The 24,678-nt window shown below is 38.0% G+C and overlaps 2 protein-coding genes across 2 annotated transcripts; one reads left to right on the top strand and one right to left on the bottom strand.

Annotated features, from left to right (window-relative positions):
* The first annotated feature begins 524 nt into the window (after nucleotides 1–524).
* On the top strand, nucleotides 525–9,738 carry ntmt1 (N-terminal Xaa-Pro-Lys N-methyltransferase 1). Its single transcript, XM_041811386.1, has 4 exons — nucleotides 525–637; nucleotides 3,728–3,887; nucleotides 4,817–5,069; nucleotides 6,600–9,738. Exons 2-4 carry the CDS (start codon nucleotides 3,729–3,731, stop codon nucleotides 6,854–6,856), a joined length of 669 nt encoding a protein of 222 aa, XP_041667320.1. The 5' UTR covers nucleotides 525–637; nucleotide 3,728; the 3' UTR covers nucleotides 6,857–9,738.
* Nucleotides 9,739–10,067: 329 nt separating this feature from the next.
* ndor1 (NADPH dependent diflavin oxidoreductase 1) lies at nucleotides 10,068–21,900 on the bottom strand. Its single transcript, XM_041811769.1, has 15 exons — nucleotides 21,806–21,900; nucleotides 20,543–20,682; nucleotides 19,844–19,921; nucleotides 18,788–18,885; nucleotides 18,603–18,701; nucleotides 18,403–18,504; nucleotides 18,115–18,309; nucleotides 15,689–15,816; nucleotides 15,189–15,400; nucleotides 14,774–14,881; nucleotides 14,458–14,572; nucleotides 14,168–14,314; nucleotides 13,968–14,086; nucleotides 13,632–13,726; nucleotides 10,068–11,831 (listed from the first exon to the last, which is right to left on the bottom strand). The coding sequence occupies exons 2-15, from the start codon at nucleotides 20,675–20,677 to the stop codon at nucleotides 11,687–11,689; spliced, it is 1,776 nt and encodes a 591-aa protein (XP_041667703.1). The 5' UTR covers nucleotides 20,678–20,682; nucleotides 21,806–21,900; the 3' UTR covers nucleotides 10,068–11,686.
* Nucleotides 21,901–24,678: the final 2,778 nt, after the last annotated feature.

Raw genomic sequence — 24,678 nt, 5'->3', positions numbered from 1 at the left:
CTTTTCTTAACACACCACATTAAAAGTGAAAAAAAGAAAGAAAAAAAGAGAGTAAATTTGGTCATGTTATGGCAGAATTAAACTTTTAGAAAATAAAATGGAAATATTTGTGTGGTTTATAACCTTTTTCTACATTTTCATTTGGAAAAACACCACAAATAAGTAATTTGGTGTGATGTTATTTTACCAAACATCCTATGATAAATATTATACAAATATTTTTAACAAACAAATCCTTTTTACCACTTTTGAGAGTTTTGTGGCAGGTGGAATATGACCAAAAATGCCCATATGCCCATTTAGAATCTCCAAATAGACATTTTTAAATTAAACATTTCTGTATTTAAAAAAAAAGCATTGCTGATGTTGATGTTGCTGTGTCCGCTTAGGGCCCAAAAATGTTAAATCCGGCTCTGAGTTGAACATCTCATCAACGCTACCGGTGAGTTTGATATCATTATCGCCACTAGGGGCGCTACTACGCCTGCTCTTCCCCAGAAATCCAAATAAGGAAATGACGTGTAGCGCGTGCAGCAGTGATGGTCCCAAATAGAAAGCTGAAGCAGTGACAAACCGGCACAGCCCGGGGGTTTGAGAGAAGACGAGGAGGGAGCGGGACCTGAGCTGAAAAACCGAGGTCAGTTTAATTAGAGATAATTGCTATGAAACTTTATATAAACGACGGAGACGTTGATAAAATACACACGTAAACAATAGCGTTAGCGGCTAACTAGCCTGGGAGCTAACTGTTAAAGATCAATGGTAACTACATCCTACAAGCACGTGCAGGGCCTTAACAATATTTACTTTCATCAAAATGAACAGTAAATATAATTATTTATCATAATTGTTTGTTAAACTGTCAGAGTTTTACGCTGAAAATCAAAAATGTTGTTGAATTGTGTGTTATTAAAAGCTAAGATCCTAAATTATACCAAGGTTCAGTGGCTAAAAAGCTCTTATGTGGCACTTTAATGGATATAAACAGGGTTTTCTAGCTCTACTTATTATTTTAGCTGTAGAAGCAGGAAATGCCGTTTTAGTAAAACATTTTACTGTGTTTTAAACACTGTAATTCCTATGGCGATTTAAGGGGCATTGATTCTCCTGTGAGTCTGAACTGAATAAACCTTTGTGCTGTTTGATATTTAGATGGACTGGTTTGCCTAATTAACGTACTTCAAAAATCCCAGAACTTTCCATAAGTGAACATTTATTACAGATACACTCATGAAACCTTGAAGGCCCAACAAATACCCATTTTAAACGGAATAAAGGACAAGAAGAAGACATGTAGACATGTATTATTTAACAATTTTGCAAAGTGCTTTCAAAGGAAAATTTAACACAATACAACATAATACTAAGGAAGTATGCCAAAGTTATTAACCCATTCTGACTTTGGGGAAAAAACGGCAAGTTAACTTCAGCACAGTTAATACAGTCCCCAAATAAGTAGGAGATGAAATGGCCAATAGAAGGTTCTGTGGAGTTCTATTTTTATCGCTGTTTACCATAGAAAATAGAACATTATAAACTAAGGCTGTAAATATTAATGATACTCATACACTTTTTGATGCTTCCTGTTCAGGGGATAGACAAAAATTAGCCAAAGGCTTCAACCTCTTTCTTTTTCAGTTACTGATTGACACATTTTGTGAAATTTTCTTGTTTAATGCTTCTTTTGTTTACATGTAAGTTACCAAAATATCACGTTTATTTTCAGACTACACAGTCTTTGACTTAAATGATTAATAGTATAAAAAAAAGCATTGAATCTTATAAAAACTGCAAATAAATCAATCAAAATTTGCAGTAGTCCAGTAGCATAACATTGTCATCATCTTGTTAAAATCTGGACATTATGCACGCATTTACTTATGAGTACTTTGCACTTTTGATTACTTGAAAACAAGAAATAAGCCAATATTTGGATAACTCTATCTTATTATTATTACAGCTATTGTTTATTGATTTATCATTTTGTTCCTGTGGTATTGCATCAGGTGTTGACATGTTTTTATTTTTCCTCTCACCGTATTGAAGTTAAATTCTGTCATAGTGACCGCTCTGTTTAAATGAGTTATTTTAAATACTTACAGAATACTGGGTGCGTGGTATTGGCTGTTAGTGCTCTGTGTAAAGTCGGTCAAAGCCTCAGAGGGAATGTTTGCCCTCTGCTCCGGTCACAAGACAGCTGCTGACAGCTGAATTACTGCTTAGTGATGACCAAATTTGGCTGCAGTCACCGTGTGTGTATTTAACCAACAGGCTGCTTGGTAGTAGACCCCCCCTGCCTCCTCCGCTCCATGTTACACATTAGTAATAGACCTGGGCAGTTCATCAAGTCTCAGTTTCAGTGACAATTTTTGCTTTCCTTGATTGTGAAAACAAGATATCTGGGATAAAATTATTACTGCGCCACATGCTGTACTGCACTTTTTGTTTTCTATGTAAAATATGCAATTATAAATGCCTATTTTTATATCTACTATTTTCATTTATTGTGTGTTTTTCATAGTGTTAAGAATTATGATTTTTGCACTAATCTAGTGGCCCAAGTTGCTGCTGTGATATAATGAACTGTTGTTAATGAATCAGTGCTAGTTAAAGAGTTTAATGGGGAAAACCAGGTGGCTGACTGTAGTGCTATCTGATTTGGTAATAATATGTGATTGGGATTATACTGTAACTGGACATTGGACAATACTGCAATTACAATATAAAGCATAAATGGAACCATGAGTCTACTTGCTTGGTTATTAAGGAAAATACAGAGAATAATGAAAGTTGAAATGTGTATTTCTCTACTCAAAACCATTTAAAAAAGAATATAAACCCTGAAGCTTTCAAGGTAACCAAGCATTTAAGAAAATGTATTTCCTCTAATGAAATAAAGCTCCTTCTACAAAGTGCTATAATGGCCCTATTGTAAACTTAACGGCCTTACCTCAGGCATTTTTTAAACCTTTCAAGTGCTACTTACTACAAAAATGATTGCAGCCTTTTATGCAATTATGAAATTGCACAGCCTTGACACTGTGATTAGAATAATTGTGCAGCATTAGCTGAAAGCTCACATGAAACTGTAATATAATGAGAGAACTAGGAGTAGGTACTTTTATATTTATAGATATGTAAAAAAAAAAAAAAGTATTTGCAAGTTTGAGGATCTTTCACATAATGTAATGTTTCTTGATCCAGTTTATTCACTTACTTTCAAATTCAGCACTTTTTGCTTTTACTTTTCAAATCACTTGATTAGGAGTTTATAGTGCTTGGCAATTAATCAAATTTCAGTTACAATTACAATTTTAGCTTCCTATGATAATGAAAAGATGATGAACAGGACTGTATGATTACTGTGATTTATGCTGTGCTGCAGAGAGAGCAGAAAAAAATGCTAGAAAAGGCAGCTATAGGTCAATAAAAAAGGTATATAAACCTAGTCGTACGGTTTTTGGGAGTCGGTCCTGGAACAATCATAAAGAAATTTAAGAATTTGCTCTGCAATTGTTGCAGACAGATTCAATTAATCATTTGAAATTTATGCACCCAATCTGTGCAGACCCAGTTGTTGTTAAGCCAGTGAGTCATTAGGCTAAACAACCATGATCTCATTATTGATGGAAATAATTGTAATAATGGTTTTTGCCTTTATCGAGTAGCCCCAGTAGTTTATTAACATTGTTCTTTGAAAGAAAAATGTTGTCAATGGGTTTAACAGGATGGGGGACATAGCCGAAGATGAGGGTAGCTTCTACTCCAATGCAGAGGACTACTGGAGGGAGGTTCCCCCCACGGTGGACGGCATGCTGGGAGGATACGGCAGCATCTCCAACATCGATCTCAAAGGATCGAAAGCTTTTCTGCAGAAATTCCTCGGTGTAAGAAACTTGTACAAATCTTAACAGTCATCCTAACTAGTTCAAATGATTACTAGGGCATTGAAGATGACTTGGGTCTTGAATAGTTGGATGTAGTCCTATAAGCTAACAACTGAGGACTTTAAGGCACTGATTAAGCATAGGCTGGGCAATAAGTTAATCGAAAATTAGATTAAATTGCAATATGGCCTGCTACAATTTTTCAAATCACAGAAGGTGCAATACTTCTTTGACCTGAATTTTGTGCCAGTTTCAAACATTTTTTTGCATAAGAGATGTTACACATTACATATTATGCAATAATTCAAGTGCCATTTTTTTGGAAGTTTGCAAAAATCTTCCCTTTTTCTTTTTTTGCTCTTTTTTTATTAAATATGAGAATGACAAAAAAAAAAAAAACAATCATTCCTTTCGAACACAACAATTCATATCCGATTTGCAATATTAGTCCAAATCATTATATATATATATATATATATATATATATATATATATATATATATATAAAGAATAATAAAGAATAATCTAATGCTTGTGTTTGTTGGAAAACGCATTTGATAAGGAACTTAAGGAATAATCACATATCAAATTGCAAACACAACACTGGGGGAAAAAATCACAATTGGATTATTTTCCCAGATTGTTCAGCCCTAATTAAGCATCAGTGGATTTAGGACTAAAGACTTGGAATTGAATTTGATCTGGTCTGATTGCATGTTATTCACATATGTGCTGGCTTCAAACTTGTTGGTATTAACTTGGGACTTGTTTGGGACACACAAGACTTTTGCCTACACTCGTAAATGCTGGTTTTAGCCTTAACCATTTATGTCACAATTTCAACATACACACAAGTTTAATGATTTTCCACCTGTTTACCCACGAAGTAGCTGCTAGTTTTTTACATTTTTCATTATCTTTGTTTTAAGGAAGGTGAGGGGAAGACGGGCACCAGCTGTGCCCTGGACTGTGGTGCCGGTATTGGGAGGATCACCAAGCGTTTACTGCTGCCGCTGTTCAAAACCGTGGACCTGGTGGACGTGACGAAGGAGTTTCTGGACAAAGCCAAGACGTACCTAGGAGAAGACGGAAAGAGGGTGGGAAACTACTACTGCCATGGTCTGCAGGACTTTGTACCAGAGAGTGGACGCTATGATGTCATCTGGATCCAGTGGGTTATTGGTGAGTCTGCGTCTATAGATGCTTTTGGTGAAAATTAGAAAATGGGTTTAAAACATAGTTGTTGGTCAAGACCTGGGTCTTAATGTGGGACTTGTTGTTTTGTCTAACGGATTGATTTGCATTGAATCTGGACTTGACTTCTGGCGTAAAGATCTTGGCTTTGTTTTTTTGAGTTATCGGTAAGGGACTATTTCTCACTGAAGACTGCTTTGTTTGACCAGAGATCTGGGACTTGACACAGTTCTTTCCTCTTTTTGGCCTTGGCTCTTGGTATTTTTGAAGTTTACTCAAAACTTTTTAACTTTATGTGGTACTTCACTTGAGACTTTTTAATCTTGACTTGGGTTTTAGATTTTGTCTTAATTGGAACCTTGGCTAAAGGTCTTTAACTAAACTTGAGTTAGGAGTCTGTGATTCTGACATGATTTTGACTTTTGACTTAAGATTTGTCAGTTTCAACTTAGGACTCTCTGTTCTTTTCTTCGGATTTTGCTTTGGGCCTGTTGATCTGAACTTCGGTCCCAAAGTTCAACTTTTTGGACTTCATTCAGGACTTGACCTAGGACGTATTTTGAGTTTGACTTTATTCTTTGTCTTTTAGGCTGTGATCTTATGGATGACTTGAGACTTGTTGGTGCTGTCTTTGGTCTTGGCTTGGGCCTTTTTGGCCTTGACCTTTAAACTGAAGACTTGGTGGTTTTGACTTAGAACTAAATCCTCTTGAATGTGCATTTACGTGGGACCTGTTGGACCCTATGTTGGTCTTTACTTGTGACCTAAAGATGTTATATCCATGAGAAGTATCATGAAGTAATGTCCACCTAAGAGAGAGTGAAGTCAAAACTGCTTCTGGGTTTGTTGTTCTCAGCTCTGTGTTCACACTGACTGGATGGTGCTTTCTTCAGTTAATGTCTGCCTCAGGGACATGTTTCATAAAATCATGTTTCATACATGATACTTGACTTGGGACTTCTTAATTTACCTTTGTCTTTTTAAAGTCATGGATGTTTTGACTTGGGACTCTACTTTGGGCTGGACTTAAGAGGACTCTTTGGTCTTGCCCTTTTTTAATGTTTGACTTAAAAGAACTTGTTGAACTTGTTGGTCTTGACTTTAGAACACTGGTGTTGTAAAGACTCTGGTACAACAGTGTTACTGATCATAGAGAACACAGTGCTGACTCCAAAGTTCATGTAAAATCCTCAACTCCTCATCACCCTCCAGGTTATCATGTCTTTTAGAGCTATCACTATTACAGCCATATTCTACGGAGGACTTTACATCTAGTAGGGGTTAGGTGTAAGATTTAAGTTAGATCATAAGCCTACGTTGAAATTATCACAGCTGCTGCAACACCTTAAATGTTAGTAGAGCGTTAACTCCGTCGTAAGTAAGAACTTACGTTCAAACTAGGCTACATTTAAACTTACTCACAGCTGGTGCAACCCATAGCTGGTCTTTTGTTGAAAGAAGCTGGACTTAAAGCCCCCTCTTCTCCATTTAACACCTGCCTTTCTCTCTCCTCCTCAGGTCACCTGACAGACGATCACCTGGTGGAGTTCCTCCGTCGCTGTCAAAAAGGTCTCCGACCAAACGGCCTTGTTGTGATAAAGGACAATGTTTCGTATGAAGGCGTGGTCCCTGATGAGGTGGACAGCAGCGTGTGCAGAGACTTGGACATCGTCCACAGTCTGGTTAGTAGAGCGGGACTCCGCATCATCCACGAGGAGCAACAGATGGACTTCCCAAAGGAGATCTACCATGTCTACTCTCTGGCTCTTAGATAGACGACTGAAGGAGGCAGAGTGTACACAAAGAGTTTATAAAGTGTAGTTAGCAAGTCATTTATTACTGCGAGAAAACGATCGATCTGCAAGGTGATATTTTTGTATCTGCATCCATCATCTGCTCTCTGCAGATTGCTGCTTCTTCATGAATCTTCAAACCTAAAGGAGGAACCATGCCCCAGGTCTAAATGAAGGCTGTCAACATTTCCAGTAGAGTAGAGGGTGTGCAGTCTCTGTCGTTTTAGCTGTTGAGTGGCAGAAAGTTCAGACAACGAGACAGTAAAATATTATCTAAGGTGACAAGGAGACTGAAGTTATCTCAAGATACTTTACATAAGGCAGCTCTAGACCGTCGTCTCTATTGTGGCCTATTATAATAGATAGTAGTAATCCTTAATATTATTATAAAGACTAGCGTTACTCACCATGAGCACAGCACTGACTAGCAGTATTTAGCATGGCTACAGTGGCATCATAAACCTTCCCTAACCATGGGGCAGGACTGTCGTGCACACCAGGCTCATGTTGACAGCTGTCTGCCAAAGCTGCGCTGGAGTTGGAAAGGACTAGAAGGAGAGGTAGGGGTAGAGAAAAGCAAAAAGAGGAGAGGGACAAGAGAAACCACAAAACACCAAACAAAAGACAAATTTATGGCCATTGTGGCCACAGCCTTATCTCCCATCGTGTACAGATTGTGTTTAATAGCTTTACTAGCTTAATATGGCTGGTTTTATAGAGAAAAAACAAAAACACGATCAAGACTATAAATATTTATCACAGAATTAAAAAATTAGCCTTGGTAAATAAACGTGATTTCTGTTTGGCTGAATACTGAAGTTATAGCCGTGAACGTATCCGACGCTATAACAGTTTATAAGACGTAACATGAAAGTTGAGAGCTGTACCATGAGAATTCATCACATTGAAAATAAGATAAAGGTTTAAATGGTGTTTAAATAGAAGATGATTAAATAAAACCGATTGCAAACAGATTTAACAACCACAGAGCGAAACCCTAACCATGGAGAAACAGCTGATCTAAAGCTACATAGAAAAAAAACTTTTTTGGTGTTTCATATTCACTGCTGAGCCAGGCTGATGTGTGCCTTTCGGGCTCAGCTCTATAAAATGTCAGGAAACTTTATTTATAACCACATATCAATGTCAACAGTCTAGTGTGTCTTTATTAAACTGTTTGGATCTCAAGATATCCCTAATGTTAGCAGATATTAATCAGTTTTCTCCCATTTTCACCTGTCTCCTTTGAGCAGACGGTCATGTTTTAGAATGTTTTGCCACTCAACTCGGCTGAGCAGGATGCTGAAATCAGTGCATACTCTCTATGCTTTGATACTGTCTGTCACCACATTATAATAGCAAGGATCTCTGATTATGAAACAAGGATCTCATAATTTAGAGATCCTGAGCTGGCATGATTGCATGCAAATCAACGCCACATGGATTTTATGGTAATTATTTTTCTGCCCATGCTTCTTTGGGGGCTCTGTAGGAGAGAGAGTAATGTTAAAATAGCACAGAATCATTGGCAGCATTTTGGTACTGAAACATTGAGCATATTAGACAGTGTGCAGGAGTTTGCATTTAGTCTTGGTATTTAGAAGCAAAGATTTATCCAAGATTGGGCGTTAAGAATTTTATTTTTGTGGCTGTGGTGTCAAAATATTTAATTTCTTTTTTTAATCGTATCAAAGTTTGCAGATCTGGTATTATGACAGCCCTAATTTTAATGACTGTACCTAAAATTTCTTCTCATTTTAGTCATAAAAAGCTGTAAGGCTGCTTCATTTAAAACCACCAAACTCCAGTAAAAAAGGCAGCATTTATCCCTCATTTAACAAACATAACTGCTGGTCTTCTGCTGCTTTGTTCTCTCTGTATATTTGTGTTAATGTGTTTATATATTTGGTTTGAATACAAAGCGATATTTTATGTCACAAAAATCTCACAAATGGTGGCAACTTCAGACCAGCAGCTCTGTCATTACCCAGCTTAGTTTACATGTTTTTCTCAGTGAAGGAGTCTGATGTTTTACAGGAAGTGATCTAACAGCTGTTTGTGGTTAAAAACAATCCTCCTCCTCAAACAAACAGCTCTAACTCTGCTTGGATGCGTTCTATAACGTCAGACTCATAGAACAACAGTCTGAGCCTGTAAAGGACAAAAACAACTTTTAGTGGACATATTGCCCCTAAGATGTGAAAAACTCAAGCAAGCAAGTAACTGAATCATTCAACATATTTTTATACCCCATTAAACCCTCCATATATTTATATAAAAATGCTATAAAATAGTATAACTGCTGGTCATATTCAGCTTTTTGTCTCTTCAGTTAGCAAACATAAGCTCCGTTTCTCTCTATAAATAAAGACCGGTAGTTATTTCATCTCTGTGTCATCAGCAGACACAGACCGCAGCATCGATCTTACTGTGAACAGGCTGTCATCATGGCGTTACTCAGTATATATTTATTACACCCGTGTGAGGCGTTGAGCCCAGCGCTGGCGTTGAACGCTCCGATACCGGAGCCTTTCAAAAGACAAGCATCAGCGGCTGACAGGATGGACATTTTAAAGTTTTACAGGTTGATGTAATCATGTTTGCAGCTTATCACTCAAAACTGATTTTAATTTATGCTAAGTGATTTATTTTTGCTTTTACGGTGTATGTGCAGATTCTGAGTCTGGTCTATCCTAGCATTGATCAAAATACTGCTTTCTTTCTTTCTTTCACAAATGTTTATCTACATACTGAAGGTCCTGGTTTAGAAACACTGAATGAACAATCAAAGTTTCAAAATCTGAATTTATAACCTCGAATGATTCACATTAATAATTTTAACCATGAAATAAACAGCTGCTACAGACTAAGTTTTGTTTCCTGATCATTGCTCATATAATAAGAGATTTATTAAGGGGTTAATGATTTATGACGTGTTTTTATTATCTGAAAACCTGCTTAGTAAGCATTATAGAAAATCTAATGTAACCATACCAATGACTGACTCAAAGCCTTAGTTGGTGCCACATTGGAACCAGGGGCAAATATTTTTGTTACAAAAGTCTGAAAAAAGTGATTTTTGCATTATATGGCCCCTTTAACATTATTATTTTAAATGTGTTAATCTGGGTTTATCATTTTTCATAAATCAAACTCACCCCAAGAACAAGACAAATCATCAGTTATCGGATCATATGTTTTGATTATTTTATTATCATATTTATACACTCAGTCACATTTATACTGTGTCATGATTGGTTTAAACATTGCATGGGATTCAAATAATATGAACAATGACCGTGTTAGCGATCAGTCACTACTTCACTCTTACGTAATGCAGTGTTACCTTGTTTATAAAACATTTAACATTTTTTATCTTTTACCTGGAAGTTGTATAAAACCAAGAGCTGCATAAATACAACAAGAATGCCCTTATTAAGGCCAGTTTGTTATAAATTTTATGTGAAAATCATAATCTAGTCCATGAAGGATGTTTATTTGGAATTTTTGGAGTCAAATATTAATTTTGCTAAACCATAAAACAAAAGACATGAGATCTGTCGGTATATATGAGGTATTCTGATGAAGGCCTCTGTGTGGCTTTGACACTCTGAAATTGTTCAATACATTAATTTCTGTCTGTTTAAAACAGGGATGCCCAAACCATATCCCATGTCCATTTTTGACTGGCCCACAGCAAATTGTAGAAACAAAATGAAACACGGTCCACATTGGAACTTGAAGCTCGTGCTTGCATGTATTGTGCTTCATAGTTTCAACACTAGATGGTGCTACCATGCAGGAAGAATTTGATGTTTTTGTGACTGAACTGAGACATTACAGTGCATGGTAAAAATACTGGCAATCAAAATAATAATATCTTGTTTCTAACTCCCTGATGAGTTTTGGCAACAGACAGCAGGACCAATAATATTCAAGGGGTGGAGCCAGTGGCAGCTAGGGCCAAAAAAGGCCCACTGAAATCTGATTGGCCCCATCAAAGACCTGGATATGATTTGCCTAGTCAGCCATTAGATTGAGCATTTAGCAGTCAGCTGATCTAACGCAAGCTCTCATCAGCTGATGGCCAGCTGATTTGCTCTTAGCACGTGATTGGCTAATTGCCCTCATGCTGTCTTTTTAAAACTGCTCTCATCTGGCCACACTGTGCTGCTCTTTCTGTAACCTGCTCTTGCAACCCTCCTCCACTCTAGCTCCTCCTTTATTCTGCTTCTGACTTGTTCAATGTCATATACCTTGTCATGTGGCCCAAACGTCCTTATATATTTGATGATGACGTGATGGCTGCGGATTTCTAACCACCACTTGGACCACTGTGTTTGCTGCTACAAAGACTGCCAAACGTAATTTTGTTGCGTTTTTACAATGCAGTGACAATAAACGACAATCTATATTCTGTATGTGGCCCTCGTTGGAAAAAGTTTGGACACCCCTGGTTTAAAAGCTCTTAACGGTAAAGTGAAATATGCACAAGTAAATAAAAAAGGAGGTTTGGCAGAGAAGATGGCATTTGTTACTTTGATAAGGCAAAATTTAAGTTTGACTTTTTCCATGAAGACTAAAGCTGATGTATGAAATTAAATAATTTAAGTTGAATTTCCCTTATTTTTAGGGACATTGTGAAAGTCATTAAACAGAGACTAAGCTTCACGTTTCTCTGCCTTTAGATGATATTTCAGACATCTTCTCCCACACCTGGATATAAAACCATGAAGACTGATGAATATACTCTGATCAGATTATACCCTCAGCACAGCAGCAGGTCTTCTGGATTTTAAACAGTGGAAGGTTTCAGGACCAGGTCTCGCTCTGGAAGCGTCCCGTCTTCTCCATGACGTCCAACATCTGCTCGGCGTCCTCGGAGGACATGCCCCCTTCCTGCTGGAACACCTCCTTCAGAGCATCACACACGCTGCTGGGCATCTGTTTGGCATTACTGCGGGTGAATTAAACAAAAAAGACGATGAATGATGGGAGTAAAACTTGATCCTTTTCAACACAATAGCCTTGAACATATCTGGGTTTCACCAGACTCTCTGCCATGGACTGACTGAACCTTACTGTGTAGTTAAGACTCATTTGAAGTAAACACAACATATTAGTGCTCTACAGCAGTGACTCTCAAGTATTAAGGCATCAGGACCCACCTCTATTTCCTTAAGACAGGGGTGTCCAAACTTTTCCACTGAGGGCCGCATACGAAAATATATAAGGATGGTGGGGCCACTTTCATACGCCTCATCCTGAAGATTGTAAAGTTAGTAAAACCAATCTTATGATGGTTAAGATATGCTTAGGTATTGGGTATGCTTAAATGGCTAGTTAATGGCTGACAAGGCAAATAGCCAGTCATCTTAAGGATTTTACAGAGGCCAGTCAGATTTTAGGGGGCCCAGGTCGGTCCTGGCCACTACTGGCTCCTCCCCTAAAACACCATCGGTACTGCTATAAGCATTCGTAATCCATCAGTAACCAACATTTTGTTGGTTGCCAATATGTTTTCCATTTACAGTGTTGTCTTCATTGAGTCACAAAAACTCAAATCAATAAAGTTTCTTTGTCAAAATGTTTGTCCACAGAAATAGCATGGTAGCACTGCCTTGTGCTGAAACGAAGAAGTATGATACAGTCAAGCTTCATGTTCAAATGCAGGCCATATTTCATCTAATGTTAAGAATTTGCTGAGGGCCAATCAAAAATGGACGATGGGCCACATTTGGCCCCCAGGCCATAGTTTGGACAACTCTGCCTTAGGAGAGATCTTGACTCAAATCTTTAAAACATTCCCAACCACTCAAATTTATTTAATGTAAAATGTTGTCGTTTGGACCCCAAGTTGATAAAAACATAAAGAATGAAGAAAAAACCTTGACATATTAAAAAAGCAAATGATTACAGAAGGAGATGAATGCAAACATCTAATTTTAATCCACTTTCCCGACACATTGGGCCGAAAATTGAAAAATTCTCAAGGAATTTCCTCTCATCTTGGGAAAAAACAGCTTTGTTATTCAAATTAAAGGAGCTAGATATGCAGAAATCTTGAGACAAACACTTAAATATCTTTGTCATCATTGGAAAAACTAAAAAATAGTTGTATTAATGTTCTGTACATCCACTTTAGGCTTCCATACATAGATTTTTTTTCCAGATGTATTCTCTTGGCACACATCTGGAAAGAGCTACATAACCCACTTTTGGGTCCCGACCCACCAGTTGAGAGCCACTGCTCTACAGAAAGGATAAGCACAAACTGAAAAAGTCCCTAAACCCTGTTAAATCCTTAGTGTTTGCTTCCATAAGTCAACCATCCAGACGGACGGGCTGCAAGAAGCCGACACTTCACCAGGGCTGTCTAGTGGGAACCCCCTTGGTTGGAGTTTTGAGGGCTGAACAGTGATCTCCCAGAGCCACCCTCTCCCATGCTAGCTCTCACCACCCAACATGTCAACACTGACACATTCTCTTTCTCAACTACCCTCACACCTCAACAGACACAGGCTCAGCAAGAAGGTGGGAGAAGCAGAGCAAGGGTGAGGTGCTCTGACTGGGACTGCACTCACCCCTGACCCCTGACTCTACCTCCCACTTCTGCTTACCCCAGCATGACTCATAACACCTTCAACAGATTTTGGCTTAGCAATAAGCAATAATAAAATAATAACTTGAGGCTAGCTTCAGAAATCTCTGCATCTCTGACAGCATCATAGGTTTAGTTTTCATGCCTTGTGCTCACCCAGCGATGTAAAAACAGGCGCTTTTATTGGCGATCAGGTCCCACAGAAGCTCTGCGTTCTCCTTCACTCGGTGCTGCACGTAAACTTTCTCTTCCTGAAATATTGAATCATAATGTTATTATTTACAGATGAGACTAAATGCTACAACAGCAAGCTAGATAAAGTCAGAGCTTTATTTATTATTTACTTTTTGTTTTTTTGTCTTTATGTATTTTTGATCCAAAACTTCTTCTATGTGAGTAAAATCGATTTAAAATTAAATATATTAGAAATAACCAACTAAAGGGAAAGATGCTGATTCAGTTTCTGTGATTTTCAATGACTATGTGTCTGACCTGGTCTCTTGAAAAGGCAGTGAAAAGCGTCAGGTGTGCCTCCTTCATCATCTCCTCCCACTCCGACCTAAAGTAGAAATCTCTAAATTCGGAGCGACAGCCGAAGAACAGGACGTTACCTAAACACGAGGAGGGAAAGGAGCGAGAGATGAAGTAGATTATTCAGAGAATGTCGGAGTCCCAGAGGTGACGGTTCTCACCGTGTTTCCCCTCGGCGTTCCTCTCTTGTAGAGCTGACCTGAATGGGGCCACGCCGGTCCCCGGTCCCACCATGATCACCGGTGTATTCGGGTCTTTAGGGAACTTTAAACTGCCTTTCTTCACCCACAGAGGAACAACCACATCACCTAAAACAACAACACCATAAATACTCACCTGGTTTTAATCACATATGTGTTTTAGCTAGTGTTAGTCTCATGAATTGCTCAACATTCTGCAGCCAAAGTGTGTTAAAAACAAAGAAAAACATGATATCAATGTAGTTTCAGACCTTTTTCAGGGTCCAGGGAGGCTAACCAGGTGGAGCAGAGTCCTCTTCGTGGTTTAAACATTTTGGTTTTATATCGAACTACAGCGACGAGGATCTGAAGTCTGTTTGGATGAGCCTGAGGAGAGAGAACCACAATCTGAGCCTGTCAACTTCTGATTAACACCCGTTACATCACTGCTCATTTCAGGCTTACAACCACCTGGAGCACTTCAAAAACGTTTTTGCACATTTTAGTCATTTAGACTCAAATGATGCATGAAAAATTAGGGCTAAGGTTTATAAATACTGTAAATATTTGTCAAGAATGATGATCTACCAGCAGAGAGGAGGCGATGGAGAAGGAGCGAGGCTGAATCTCAGGGAACAGATCAAGCAGATAGTCAACTTTGAGTTCCGCTGTGGTGTGAGGGAAATCTGCCAACACCTGAAAGGAAGCGGAAGAGGAAAACCCTCAATAAAAAGATAAAGCAGTGAGGTTTATAGATTTTTATAAGCCTCCAGCACTTCAAATCAAAAGGATCTGACTCCGTCCAGGATTAATTTAAAGGAACCACTAGAATATTCTGAGGTGGCATGCAACAAAAACACTTTTACTTTACGAACTCCAAGAAAAAGAGCAGTCAACACCTAAAAGAAGCAACGATTGCACTGCTTTGAAACAGGTTATAAGCTAAATAAAATAAAGCTTTCTTTAGAGGCATTCATTTATAAGGTGTAACATGATTGGTCACCTCCAGCGCGGTGCGCCGTGGTTGGTTGCAGTACCCATGCAGATCGTCCTGCCCAGCCGCCGAACTGAACTCCTGCAGCTTCTCTCGCTCCAGCTCGTTGGTGGAGAAGGTGGATAGAAGCTCGAAGAAAGAGCGGCGCGGCACAGCGGCGATATCCAGGTATCTCTCCACCAGGTGGCACACAGAGCATGGCTGAGGAAGCCTGGCTGGAACTGAGAGGAAAGCTCAAGATTCAACCAAAAAGACACCATCATTTTACCAGCACAGTTCAGGTATAATGTCTTTAAAATGAGTGAAATGTATAATAATGTTTCAATTATTTATTTCAAAATCAAACTCTGAGGCTTTTAATGAAGGAGACTGTTATGATTGGGCAGGAATTTATTTACAACTTAACATCTGGACCAAAAATAAACTTTAAATATGTTGTAGCTGCGGGGTTAGACATTTAAAGATTCTTTACTATAACGGCATGAATACAGCATAAAACCTATGAATACCTGCCAGGCTGTCTGTGGCTCTGAGGATGAATTTATCGTCTGGATTTAACCGCAGCAGCTGACAGAACTGATCGACGTCTTCTGGTGAGTTATGAGGATGCATCATCACCACGTCACCAGCAGAAAACCTGCAGAGAAAAACATGATTTATGGAGAGACCAGTGTTAAAACTTGGATTTTTATGGAAGCAGCAGGCGTGCCACTGAAAATGATTGGGAACTGGATCCTATCTTAACCAAAGTAGAACACAGCTGAAACATGGTTTCTGTTCTAAAGTCAACATTTATGACTAACTTCCCTCTATAGTGTCACTTTAAGAAGATAAATGTATGCAAATACAAGCTGAGTGAATTTCTAAAAAGGTAAAATATCTGTAACACGCTGTCTAGGTTGAAGTAAAGCAGGTGTTCTTAATGTTGGGGTCGGGACCCCACAGGGAGTTACGAGACACTGAGAGGGGGTCTCCAGATGCCTTACACCAGTTGAGCCAAACTTTACCTTGTTTTCAGCACTTTTTCACACCAATCAACACATTTTTGCAACTTAAAACACATTTTTGTCAATTTTAAACCCTTTCCCTTTAAACCCCACTTTTTTCTGCCTTTTTTGCCACTTCTAAACCCAATCTTGCAACTGTCTGCCTATTGTTGGCTCTGTTAACACATTATTGCCACTATTAACCCCTTTTACTACTTTTTAAGCCACATTTCACAATTTCATGTGCCCTTTTTTGCCAGTTTCTGACTTTTCTTAACCTGACACGCCAGATGGATTTGGAGTATGATATACTTGGAGTATGATTGGGTGAACGTTCTGTCTGTCACATCTCTACAGGCCAATCAGAGAAACAAAACACGTGAAGTAGCCGCTATCAAGCTGCGCATGCGCAGCTACTGACGAATAATGTGAAACGTGGCGACTACAGACATGTAAGTACTTGACTTTTGTCATTTTTGAAAAGAAAACAACTCACTGCTGTTCTTTGTTCGTCTTTTAACGAAGAAATGTCGTCAAGATCTGATGAAACTTGCACTTTAGCAGCATCCACGCTAATCTCTTCCTCCATAACTGCACCAGCTCTTGCTGCTGCTTGTTTACGTCTCGACTCTGCTGCACCTGAAATAACTGCCCCTCGTCGCTGATTGGTTCTGTCACTTCCTAACCAGGCCCAAACTGTTTAGATGGGAGCTTTGCAAGATGGATTCGACAGTGAAAAACAGGGAAATGGGCATATCCATCGGTTTTGCAGGGTTAGACTTTTCTGTTTCAGCTAACCCTTTTTTGCCAGATAATATCAATTTCCATTCCATTTCACTAAATTTCCACCTATTTTTGCCACTTTAACGCCATTTCAGCCACTTTTGAATCCTCCTTTACCACTTAATATGCCCATTTTTGCCACTTTAACACATTTTTGCCTTTTTGTTGTTTATTTGCCACTTTATCTAATTTCTGGCATTTCTAAACCATTTCTGATACTTTTAAAATCTAATTTTACCACCTTTCCTGCCATTTTATGTCATTATTCACCCATTTTAGCTATTTTAATGTATTTTAATTCTGTTTTCAACAAAATGATTTATATTTTTAAAAGAGGCTACTTACTACACAAATGAATTAAAAAGTGTTTCTTTGATAAGAGTGATTATTGTTCAGGTTAAATACAAAATACCACAGTTTAACTTTACAATGGAACATGATTTTGTTGGCCCCCAGTTTGGCTGGGCCCAAGGCTTTTTTTTCAGGCTTTTCTAACAAAACTATGTGCCCCTGGCCTTTCCACACTCCCCTCAAGCAGCAGAAAAATCCATCCCCCCCTCTCTTTCTCCACTTTTCAGAAAATGTGTGCTGAAACAAGCCACTCTCAGATTTTCCCCTCATGATGTCATGTGGGGAGTTAGCTCCACCTCCAGGTTCAGTTGGCCCTCCTGCTTGGAAGAAAGTTCTGCCCTCCTCTCCCGATCCTCCTCTCAGCAGGAGGATCAGGAGAGCCACATCCATTTCCTGAGAGGGGTGTGGTCAGGGGCGGAGTCAGACAGCTCAGTAACATTTAAAGCCACAGACACAGGAACGGCTTGTTCTAAGCAGGGCTGAAACAGAGGGGTTTTTAGACATGCAAAAATCTAATACTGAAGGGGTTTTTTTCAGCAACAGACTTCACAGGCATGTTTTGGGGACCTGTAATACCAATATAAACTTGTCTTAAAGGGGTTAAATATGTCCCCTTTAAAGGATTATTACTAATGTGAAAGCTCTTACTCTGTGTTCATAAAGACAGCAGAAACACGATTTTATGTCAGAATTGCAAGAGAAGAATCTCAACTAAATATTAAATTGTTTGTACTCTGTTGGTTATTTCTTTCCTGGCATGATCCTGCATATTTTGTCCTCTTGTAGTTCATTCAGGGTTGTGCTGTGCTACTCACTCAATGTTTGATCCGCTGATATCAAATTCGATGAGCCTCACTTCCTGAAAGTGCGAATCGTCTGTGACTCGTCTGTTGGACACGAGTCTGCTGGGAAATGGACAAGACTGAGAGGAGACGTCAGGACTCTGCAGCCTGTCATCCGTCCTCTCATTCACATCGTCCAGGAAGTGGAACGTGTACGACGGAGGGAGTCTGAGACAAAGAAACAGTCAGGATCAGACTCAGAAGGACAAATTTAAATATTATTCCGACAGGGATTCAGTGTGAGATGAAGCTGAAACTCACGGCTCATCCTCTCTCAGAGGGATCTCATCAGATAAAGATGGATAGAGAGAGAAGACTTTCTCCCAGAAGGACAAGAGCCACGGATCGATCACAGCGTCTGACCTGAGAACAAGATCAGGAAGTAAACAGCAGATATCACCACACATTAGACTACACTTATAGTGGCTGCTAAATCAGCACAGCTCCTAAATGCTTCTGACCCGAGGTCGTGCTGGTCGTCTGCCAGTCCAGCCGGCATCAGCGCGTTCGCTCCAAGCTGCAGGAGGCGTTTATGAAGCTTCTTTGCTACAAAATTAAACCTGAGGACACAGGAGGGTGATGTTTTCATAAAAGTTAGGACATTGAAGGTGGCGCTGTAAGAACTGCAGACGTAAAGAGGACTGACTTTGGATATGAAGAATCTCCCAGACCAAGAACAGCACAGTCCAGACGGCTCAGAGAACCAGCAGGTAACGACTTCCTGAACAGAAACCTCCAGAAGTTCTGTGAGAAGACACGAGAGAGAATATGAAGTCTCATAAACAATGTATAAAATCTATAAAAATATGGGTTTTAATGTATTAGCCTTTACTTTAATAACAAAAAAGGGGCTAAGTATTTGAGTATTGATTAATGCTTTTATTTTGTAAGAATCAGAAGACGTGGCACCAGGCAGGGAAGACAGGATGGGCAAGCACTGGGGGGGTCGAACAGCTTTTACCAGGAACATGCTAGGAGAAAACTTTTAAAATAAAAACAAAATAAACTTTATCTTTGCTCAGATATTTAACACTTTTGATCCTGTGTAAGATCCACTATCTCACGCCACAGTGGTCAGTTTGATTTTAAGTTGTGTTTGTAAATTGGCAAAAGCAATTAACTGCAACATCTTGATATAAGAACTTTAACAAATGTTCTTGAGCTGGATATCCAGCCACATCCATGCTTATGTGCATCTTATTATTCAAAAATTAACCTTCTGAGCCCTCAGCTACTTTTTTTTGTCTCTCCTGGACTTTTCCTCTTCTGGAAGCTTATGAAACATTGATCCTGTGGTGCACAATCAAGCTCTAAACATCCTTTTCTTCAGGATAGCCTGGGCTTTAAGAAAATGCGAGCTGTAGTAATGTCACTTTAATTCTAAAAAAATATTGGCCTATAAAGACAAAGAAAAAACTAATCAGAATGAAAAAACTAAAAGATTTTGTAAATTAAACACAGTAAACATTAGTGACTAAGGGTGTTTAGGGATCTTTGGGACCACAAAGTGAACAAAAAATCATTCTGTGACATAAAGTCTTCAAAATATTCACATTTTTACAAAAAAAAACTGCTAATCTATATTTGCAATATATGTGCTATAATGTGACCATAACAACACATCAAAATGATCAGAAACCCCAGAAAGCAACCAACAGACATTGACTCTGAAAATGATCCTGATGAGTCCTGGTTTTGTTACCTTCATGTTGTCTGGAGGGTCTCCTTGTCCCGTGGTGGCGCACACGAAGACGACCAAAGACTCTGAGATCAGGCTGGCCTGGTTAAAGAAAGGAAACATACACAATGTATCAGAGTTTTTGTGTGATTCATGTTTAAAAATATAAACAAATAGATCAGCAAATCCACCAGAGCAGAAAATTTTAGTCCCGTTTGCTGGTTTTCTTATAAGCTAGGGAAGCCTAATATTGCATTTTTGTCTGGTAAGTTGATATTTCCCTTCTCATTTTGACTGATACTGTTAGACACACAGCTTTCATATTGTAAAGAAAACCAAAGATTTCCTGTACTATAATTTACTTATTAAAATGAATTCTAATGTCAATTCCTTGAGACAAAATGCTTGAAATAAAACAAAAAACTTTTTCCTCAAGAATAAGACCATACTAGTTGTAGTTCAGATCTAAAACTTCAGTCCTTAGAAACGCTTTAAAGTTAAAGGAATGAGGATGATAAAGAAAAAGACCTTCAGCTGACTTGGTCCACTAAATCTGATTTAAACTGCACAAACATATTCAGACATTCTGACGATATCTATGGCTGATATATTAGCAGAGATTTTTACATCTGCAGAAACCGACAGTTAACTTTTTGATCTATCATCTGCAAACACTGATATCATACTGATATCATACATCCCCATTATTAACCCCTCACTCACCATGTTGTAGCCGTCCAGAGGAAGAACCTGAACCTTCATCCTCCGTCTCTGAGCCTGACGGCCGATCCTCTGAGCTGTATCCTGAGCCGTGCCGGTCTGACTCCCATAGAGGACCAGGAGGGTCAGCTTCGACATGATGACTGTATCCAAAAAAATAATAACAAATTTACTACATGGGATGGAACATAGATATCTAAATTTTTAATGCCAAGTTAAAAAAAAAAAATCTGTTATTTTAATACATTACTAGGACTGGAGAATATATCGAAATTTTAAGATTAGTGGATATATTTCCAAACAAGATTTAGGGTAAGACAATATTTATATCCATATGGTGTATGTTGATTTAATAAATAAAACTAAAAATATCTGTCAGGCTGGGTAAAAAGACGGTTAACAGTAATAACCACCAACAGAAATATGCTAGTTGACCACAAAACAATCTGAGGAAAAAAATCTAGTCTCAGTCAGGAACCTGACTGTCAGCACCTGGGGCTAACAGAAGCTTACAACAAGAGTCAGTAGCAGAAAAAGCTGTTTGGGATTAGCAAGGAAGATTTTGCTTTTTTCTCATGGCCCAATCCACATACTCAGCTCTGCTGCTCATCCTACAGACACATGTTCCTTACAAATGTGGCTCCATTTAGGAGGGAAATAAACAGGCTTTCCAACAGTATAAGATTTATTACCAAGAATTGTTTCAATACAGAAATAATCCGTAGAAACACTCATCTACTTACTTTGTGTGCCAAGTTTAGATGTAAAAAAAAACAAGAAATTACCTAATACTGGGTGTCTTGCATTTCTGTTATTGTTAAAATGGTCCCAGTATCCTTGAATTTTTAACGGTATCATATCTAAATTATAATTTCTGTTATAATGATAGCCTAGCTTCGGAGCACATAATCTCATTTACAAGTTTTATTTGCGGAAACCAGGGAAAAAGATGTTCAGATAGATATGTAGATGTTATATAAAGTTTCATTTTCAATGCAGTTAATAATTTGATCATGGCGAGTTAACACATATGTCAACTACTTTAACAATTTAACCTCAAACTTCCACAGTTAGAACTAATGTCTTTAAACAGCCGTGAATTTCATCTACCAATATTTCATCATTGGCATTACATGACTGAATGATAAGCTGCTAGCAGGCTAACCACCTTACCATAAAATAAAGCCGCTTATATTTGATTTCTTTAGTTTCTATTTCTATTTAAATCACTAGAATCAGCACACTCACATTTAACTTTATACTTACTGTGGCTGTCTTCGTCAACAAGGCTCTAAAACTTCTATAAAACTGATAAATAACCTTACTATCTGAAGCTACGAGCTCCTGCTTCGACACATGAATGTAACACTTTACGGCAGCAGGTCCGTTCTGCGCTGTGATTGGATAGTCCATTGGTGTGACGTTCAAGTAACAAAATGAAAATCCGAAACTGTGGTTCGTACCTGCAAACTACTATACTGCTTTAGAAAAACATTTAGTGGATTCCAAAACATTTGGTTTTAAAAAGCATGTTTTAACTCCAGATGATGACTCGAAAACTGGTTACATCTTTTTTTCAGATACTGGTTTGAATTTCAGCTAATTTGATAAATTTAGTACACTTAATATATATAATTGATTAGTATATAAAATTGACTTGGGGGTCACATTGAGTGAGGTGGAAGGCCACACGTGGTCCCAAGCTGAACAAACTATCAGAGAATCTGAGGTTTTCTACATAGATTAGCTCTTTTAAAACAGGTCTTACATAATTTTAATTTCCTGCAGTATTCCTGTAAGTTAAGTATTCTCCCCGCTTCCCCTAAACTGTTTCAGTTTATTCAATATTCATTTGCTATTTTATTTTTGCTGAGAAACATTCTTTCATTCTTGACTTGTCTTAGATTTTCAGTTTTAATGTCTTTTTGCCCTTTTATGCTTTTAATGTTGTAACTGTTGTTTTTAACCCCATAAAGCCTCCAAATTCTGAATATGAACACTGCTCTAGAAATAAAACTGCCCTGCTTGGACATCTTGTTTTTGTGCTATATTCAGTTTAATATAGGTTAAAAGGATTTGCAAATCACTGTTTTCTATTTGATTTACTTTTAACACATCGGCCCAACTTTTTTGTGGTTTGTCAATAAAGACGTACTTAAAACAATATGTTTATATAGTCTTTATTTAAGTGTATTTCCAGACTTGTGTAGGAACAGTGCATATTTTACAACAACACAGCGTTTACATTAACGAAGTGGTACTTGAAGGTGACACAAACATTTCTATAGAATAAAATCTCAGACGGTACAGCGAACAGACACAAATATGAGGAGATAGTTCCTGAAACATGCCAACATGTTGAAGTTAAGAGCACTTGGTTATAGTAGCGTTAGTGATGATGATGCATACAGCCTGGCTGATGTTAGTGAACACATTAACACCGTATAATGCCGTTTAAATCGAGGGAGATGGAGAGAAATGTCACGGACAGATTAAATGAAACATAAACACACACATGGACTGTTTTATGAATAATTGTTTATGGTTTGTTGTTAATTTGTTAGTAGATATAAGAATATATGCATCACTTCTACACAAGACAGAGCATAAAGGGCCCTTCTTTCCTCTGTGGTCTTAAATTAAAGAGTAGCTGGGTCAAAACTAGTTTTAAAGGACAACTACGCCAATTTAATATTGCACATTTCCGTTTAAAAAAAAAGGAGAGAGAGTAGCAAGAAAGGACAAAAAGGTAAAAATCAGAGTAATAGGAACTAAAAAAATCCTTACTTTTAGTTCTTTGTTGTCAGACCCCATAGATCCTTCAGTTCCCATAATGCACCTCAACAGTGTCTTCAAATGGTAATAAGAATGTTCTTTTTTTTTTTGTTATCTAGGGATAACAGAAGTGCTATTTTTTTTCATTAATAACAGGCTTATTTCTTGAGAATCTCAAGAAAACTACAAACATCTACATAATATTTCTGTAATAAATGGAGCTGTGATTTCAAAAGCCAAAATTGACTTATTATGACAGAAAAAGTGAAAAAAAGTAGGGAAGCACAATACTGGATTTTTTGCTGATATCCAATATGCCAAAACTTGCAAATTAATTTCAGCCGATAATGCTAAATATACAAAATTAAATGCAATTCAGACAAAATTCCAGTCCTTTACCATACAACTTAAATTGTGAGGAATGACAGCAATTTAGAAAAAGACTTCAGCGGACGTAGGTCGGTTAGTCCGGACTAAAACTCCACTAACTTATTTGTTTTTATGGTCGATATTTAAAGCAGATTTAGGCAGATTTTAGAGCCAAAATAGCAGCAGAAATTTTCATACCTGCTGTTACTGATTGTTCACTTTCAAAGATCTCAGGGGGGGAGCTAGACTTTTTCTGCTCTGATGATTCAAAACTAGATTTTCACATAAAAAATAAAACTGTGATAAAACACAAGTTAAATCATTTTTACAAAAGTATTTTGGTAAGTAAACATGTGTAGGCCTATTTTCTGAGCACAAAAGATTGGGCTGTTGAATTTTATTATTTATTAATTTATTTCTTTGACTACTTTTTTCCATGTTCTGAGAAAAAGTCAAAACTCTGGCTGTTGACTCGTGTAACTTTAGTTGACAAATAACAGAACTAAAGAGGAGTGAATTCCAGAAAAAGGCACACATTATATAAGATCTATCATAAGGCAAAGAACAGTCGGTCTTTATAAAGTGAGTAGTGTAAAACACGGCTCTATTGTGTAAAACACGGCTCTATCAAACAATAAAAGAACAGAACAGGACAGACTCTACCAGCAGTGGAAACATTTAGAATAATTCTATCCTGTCTTGTTTTCTGCACGTACACTATATTGCCAGAAGTATTTACTCACCCATCCAAATAATTGAAATCAGGTGTTCCAATCACTTCCATTGACACAGGTATATAAAATCAAGCACCCAGGCATGCAGACTGTTTCTACAAACATTTGTGAAAGAATGGGTCACTCTCAGGAGCTCAGTGAATTCCAGCATGGTACTGTGATAGGATGCCACCTGTGCAACAAGTCCAGTGGTGAAATTTCCTCGCTCGTAAATATTCCACAGTCAACTGTCAGTGGTATTATAACAAAGTGGAAGCCATT

The sequence above is a fragment of the Cheilinus undulatus genome, linkage group 17 (assembly GCF_018320785.1).
Source record: "Cheilinus undulatus linkage group 17, ASM1832078v1, whole genome shotgun sequence".
In the NCBI taxonomy this organism is placed as follows: Eukaryota; Metazoa; Chordata; class Actinopteri; order Labriformes; family Labridae; genus Cheilinus; species Cheilinus undulatus.
This window is presented reverse-complemented; position numbering and strand designations above follow the sequence as displayed.

Coding starts and splice junctions, on each gene's coding strand:
- ntmt1 (XM_041811386.1), top strand. CDS start 3,729: ATGGGGGACATAGCCGAAGATGAGGGTAGCTTCTACTCCAATGCAGAG. Junction 3,888..4,816: donor TTCTGCAGAAATTCCTCGGT/GTAAGAAACTTG, acceptor CTTTGTTTTAAG/GAAGGTGAGGGGAAGACGGG. Junction 5,070..6,599: donor CTGGATCCAGTGGGTTATTG/GTGAGTCTGCGT, acceptor TCTCCTCCTCAG/GTCACCTGACAGACGATCAC.
- ndor1 (XM_041811769.1), bottom strand. CDS start 20,677: ATGTCGAAGCTGACCCTCCTGGTCCTCTATGGGAGTCAGACCGGCACG. Junction 18,886..19,843: donor ACCCTCCAGACAACATGAAG/GTAACAAAACCA, acceptor GTCTTCTCACAG/AACTTCTGGAGGTTTCTGTT. Junction 18,505..18,602: donor GACGACCAGCACGACCTCGG/GTCAGAAGCATT, acceptor TCTTGTTCTCAG/GTCAGACGCTGTGATCGATC.